Raw genomic sequence first — 5,000 nt, 5'->3', positions numbered from 1 at the left:
TATAACTAACATGGAGACAAATTATATATTTGGCATGATTTCATGTGGTGTCTCATTCTTTTTGTCTGTCTGTCTGTCTGTCTGTCTGTCTGTCTGTCTTTCTTTCTTTCTTTCTAGCTGGTCTTCGCTTCGTGCTATAACTAACATGAAGACAAAGGATATATTTGGCATGATTTCATGTGGTGTCTCATTCTTTTTGTCCGAGTGTCTGTCTGTCTGTCTGTCTGTCTTTCTTTCTTTCTTTCTTTCTAGCTGGTCTTCGCTTCGTGCTATAACTAACATGGAGACAAAGGATATATTTGGCATGATTTCATGTGGTGTCTCATTCTTTTTGTTTTTCTTTCTTTCTTTCTTTCTTCTTTCTTTCTTTCTTTCTTTCTTTATTTCTTTCTTTCTTTATTTAATTGTAGCTGGTCTTCGCTTTGTCCTATACCTAACACATGGCCAATGGTTTGTTGGGCCTGGTTTCAGGTGTGTGTTGTTTTTTCTGTCTGTCTGTCTGTCTGTCTGTCTGTCTGTCTGTCTGTCTTTATTTATTTATTTATTTATTTCTTGCTGGTCTTCGCTTTGTCCTGGAACCAACACAAGGACAATGGTTCGTTGGGCCTGATTTCAAGTGTGTGTTGTTGTTTTTCTGTCTGTCTGTCTGTCTGTCTTTATTTATTTATTTATTTCTTGCTGGTCTTCGCTTTGTCCGTTTGTTGGGCCTGGTTTCAGGTGTGTGTTGTTTTTTCTGTCTGTCTGTCTGTCTGTCTTTATTTATTTATTTATTTCTTGCTGGTCTTCGCTTTGTCCTGGAACCAACACAAGGACAATGGTTCGTTGGGCCTGATTTCTAGTGTGTGTTGGTGTTTTTCTGTCTGTCTGTCTGTACTGTCTGTCTTTCTTTACTTATTTCTTGCTGGTCTTCGCTTCGTCCTAGAACTAACACAGGGACAATGGGTTTGCTTGTCTTAATTTCAGGTGTGTGGAATTTTTTTCTTTCTATTTGTCTATATATCTTTCTTTCTTCTATGCATTTCTAGCTTGTCTTCGCTTCGTCCTAGAACTAACACAGGATCAATGGTTTGTTGGACCTGATTTCAGGTGGTGTCCCAGGCAGCCCTGCAGGACGCCAAGCAGCTGATTCTGAGTGCTTTTGACGAGAACAAAGACGGCCGCATCGATATCTCGGAGGTAATTATTGTTGATGCTTTGTGGATCTCTTGGCTAGACAAATTGAACAGACAATAGAAACGAAGAAAGGAAGAAGCCTAGAAAGAAAAAAGAAGGGCAGATGTGTAAACGAACTCTTCACTGTGGAGTGGAGTGCAGTTGGAGTGGCAGATGATTGCGATGTATGTGCAGTGATGATGATAACGATAATGATGCTTATTATTACGATAACGATGATGATGATAGCTTGATAATGACAAGAAGAAGAAAAATGATGATGGTGTTGATAACAGTGTTAATGTTAACGACAGCGACGACGATGATGATGATGATAATGATAATAATGGTAATGATTCTTTTTTAACTCATCACCATCATCATATACATGTTATATATTGCACTCTGTGATTCATGTAGAAGTAATTTCCACGCGCTTTGCAAATCGGATATTCAAACTGAATCGAGGATACACATACGAAGAAGTAGAAACATGTTTGTTTGTTGTTTTTTGTTGTTGTTTTTTGCTTTTTTTGTTGTTGTTGTTGGTTGGTTTGTTTTTTTGTTGTTGTTTTTTTGTGTTTTTTTGTTTTTTTAAAGAGTCATAAAAGCACAATCATTCAAATTATAAAACAACACACACAGAGACAGACAGACAGAGAATGCGACAACAAATGCGACTGCAACTGCGAAATGTTTCACACAGAGAGAGAGAATGCGACTACATATGCGAATGCAACTGCGAATGCGAAATGTTCTATTCAGTTTAGGCCAAGGCTCCTCACTGAAGGGAGACAATCATACAACAATAACACAAGCGCCTCTCATGACTGGAAAGGGGGGAAAACCCAGAAAAACGAAAACAAAACAAATAATAATGATTATAGAAGTTCATATCATTTCAGTTGTATAGTCTAAGTTTGTGACCATACGTAATCGTTTCAAAGCTTTACAAACGGAAAACGCCAGATTAGATGGCACAATCTCGTTCCTGGTGGACATAGGCAAATTATACCTAAACCGACATGGATTATGAAAATATTTGGCCTGAATATATTTCATCCTTAAATCATACAAAGCAGGACAACAAAACAGGGAAAAAAAGTGAATTTCATCTTCTTTGCAGTCATGACATAAACGACAAATCATAGAGTCGACTCTTCTATCACTAAATCTGTAAAGAGAGAGAGAGAGAGAGAGAGAGCAGGTGAACTCAGCACGTGATTTTCGTTTCTTTCGATATGTGCAGAGGCCATTCCGTTGTTGTCAGAACACACGCGCGTGCGTATGTGGTGCCGTTATCCTCAAACTTCTGTTATCTTTACTCGCAGACAGAAATAAAAACGGATCCCCTGCTCAATCCTAGCCAAGTGACGAAAAGTGTTGACGCAATAATACTTTGTCGTCAGCACTCGTTCTAAAACATCGACGGGCGCAATAGCCGAGTGGTTAAAGCGTTGGACTGTCAATCTGAGGGTCCTGGGTTCGAATCACGGTGACGGCGCCTGGTGGGTAAAGGGTGGAGATTTTTACGATCTCCCAGGTCAACATATGTGCAGACCTGCTAGTGCCTGAACCCCCTTCGTGTGCATATGCAAGCAGAAGATCAAATACGCACGTTAAAGATCCTGTAATCCATGTCAGCGTTCGGTGGGTTATGGAAACAAGAACATACCCAGCATGCACACCCCCGAAAACGGAGTATGGCTGCCTACATGGCGGGGTAAAAACGGTCATACACGTAAAAGCCCACTCGTGTGCATACGAGTGAACGCAGAAGAAGAAGTTCTGAAACATTTCATGGAGGTGACAGTTCAGATTTTCATCCGTTACACTCAGCAACGAGCTTTATTCAAGAGAAGATCGATGTAAAGTAAATCTAAGCGTTCTGCACTCAGGCTGGAAAGTTCAGATCAGTTCAGGCCCTGAAATAAAAAGACAATAAGATGAAATGATGAGAAGATGCATAAATGAATAAATGATTGAATTAATTTCCCTGCCGAGTGACGCGGTGTCAGCTGGGGAGTGCTCATTTTCTTTTGGAAGTCTGGGTTTTGGGGGTTTTTTTGTTTGTTTGTTTTTTTAATAATTATTTCACTCTGTTTCGTCGCGTTTGTATTACCTTTCACTAAAAGAAAGAAAGAATCCAGTTCTGCATTGATTCCTCATGAATTAGACATACGATTCGTGCAGTTCAACGGTTTTGCTGGGGTTTTTTGTTTGTTTGTTTGTTTGTTTTTGTTTGTTTGTTTTGTTGTTGTTGTTTTTTTGTTTTTTGTTTGTTTGTTTAGAGGATAACGGCAATGTTCGAGGATAACAGCACCACACACACACACACACACACACACACACACACACACCAGCCCTGATATGGCCGTTACCCTGGCTATAAGCAACGAAGATAACTGATAAAAGCTGCACACACAAAGGAAAAACGAAAATCAAGTGCATAAAGGGGCGCGCATGCCTATGAATCAACAAATTTTAATATTTTCGCGCATTCACACACACACACACACACACACACACACACACACACACACACACACACCGAGCCCTCAAACACCGCAGCACTTTCATTTTGTTTTCCATCATTCACCGGAAAAATCTGTTGTTGTCCGGCGGTGTTTGGCACTGTGGAAAGTTTCCATGGGGAGGGCTCACCGGCCCTGGTGGCTGATTGGCTGCACACGGCACTCTCGTGGCGGTGTATCAACCTGTTAGTAACCCCCAGTTGGTTTTTACCCTGGGGGTCAAATCTGGGCCGGGGTCTACTTTGGCTGGCCATGAATGACCCCCTGGGTGGTAAACTTTAACTAGTCAAAAATGTCCACCCACCCACCCCCACCCCAACCCCCACTCCCCCCGCACACACACACCACACACACACACACACACACACACACACACACATACACACACTCACACACACACACACACACTCACACACACACACACACACACACACACACACACACACACACACTCACACACACACACACACACACACACACACACACACACACACACACACACACGCTTGGATGTTGCCTTCCACGTGGCGTTCATTCTACTCTCTCCCCCGAAAGCGGAGTATGGCTGCCTACATGGCGAGGTAAAAACGGTCATACACGTAAAAGCCCCCGGCCCCTCGTGTACATACGAGTGAACGTGGGAACTGCAGCCCACGAACGAAGGAGAAGAAGAAGAGGAAGAAGAAAAAGACTGTACTCTCGCCTCAGTGAAATGACACTGGGGGGTCATTTTAGCCATGTTAGAAATGACTTTCTCTATATTATAATTATTATTTATTATTTATTTATTTATTTATGTAAGCTTATCTATTATTTATTCACCTTTTTTTTCTTTTTCTTTTTTTTTTTTCTCAAGGCCTGACAAAGCGCGTTGGGTTACGCTGCTGGTCAGGCATCTGCGTGGCAGATGTGGTGTAGCGTATATGGTTTTATGGTTTTGTCCGAACGCAGTGACGCCTCCTTGAGGTACTGAAACTGAAACTGAGAAATGACTGTAAAGTTCACATTAACTTCCAGTGAACGGGAGATAGGTCATTTTATTCAAATGCAAATCGACCCCCCACCCCCCCGACTCCCACCGACCTACCACTGTTTGTACTTAGTTGTTTAACCCCCCCACGCCCCATCCCAACACATTTCATTTGCTTCCATAAATTTAACCGAGATGTTGGGGAGGGAGGTTATGTCGGGGGGAAGGGGGGGAATGCGGGGAGTCAAGAGGGGGGGGGGGGTCAAATGCTAGACAAGAATGTCGCGGGAAGTCTGTATGTTGGCATGTTTTCATCTTTTTCCATATGCGTGTTTTTGTTGTTT

General features: G+C 42.1%; 1 protein-coding gene across 1 annotated transcript in view; it reads left to right on the top strand.

Moving 5' to 3' along the window:
• Positions 1–5,000, top strand: part of LOC143300501 (calbindin-32-like) — a 367,317-nt gene that overhangs the window by 303,011 nt on the left and 59,306 nt on the right. Inside the window, exon 4 of the mRNA XM_076614224.1 lies at positions 1,087–1,176. Coding sequence (XP_076470339.1) covers positions 1,087–1,176 — 90 coding nt within the window. The remainder of the gene's footprint in view (positions 1–1,086; positions 1,177–5,000) is intronic.

The sequence above is a fragment of the Babylonia areolata genome, chromosome 26 (genome assembly GCF_041734735.1).
Source record: "Babylonia areolata isolate BAREFJ2019XMU chromosome 26, ASM4173473v1, whole genome shotgun sequence".
NCBI classification, from domain to species: Eukaryota; Metazoa; Mollusca; class Gastropoda; order Neogastropoda; family Buccinidae; genus Babylonia; species Babylonia areolata.
This window is presented reverse-complemented; position numbering and strand designations above follow the sequence as displayed.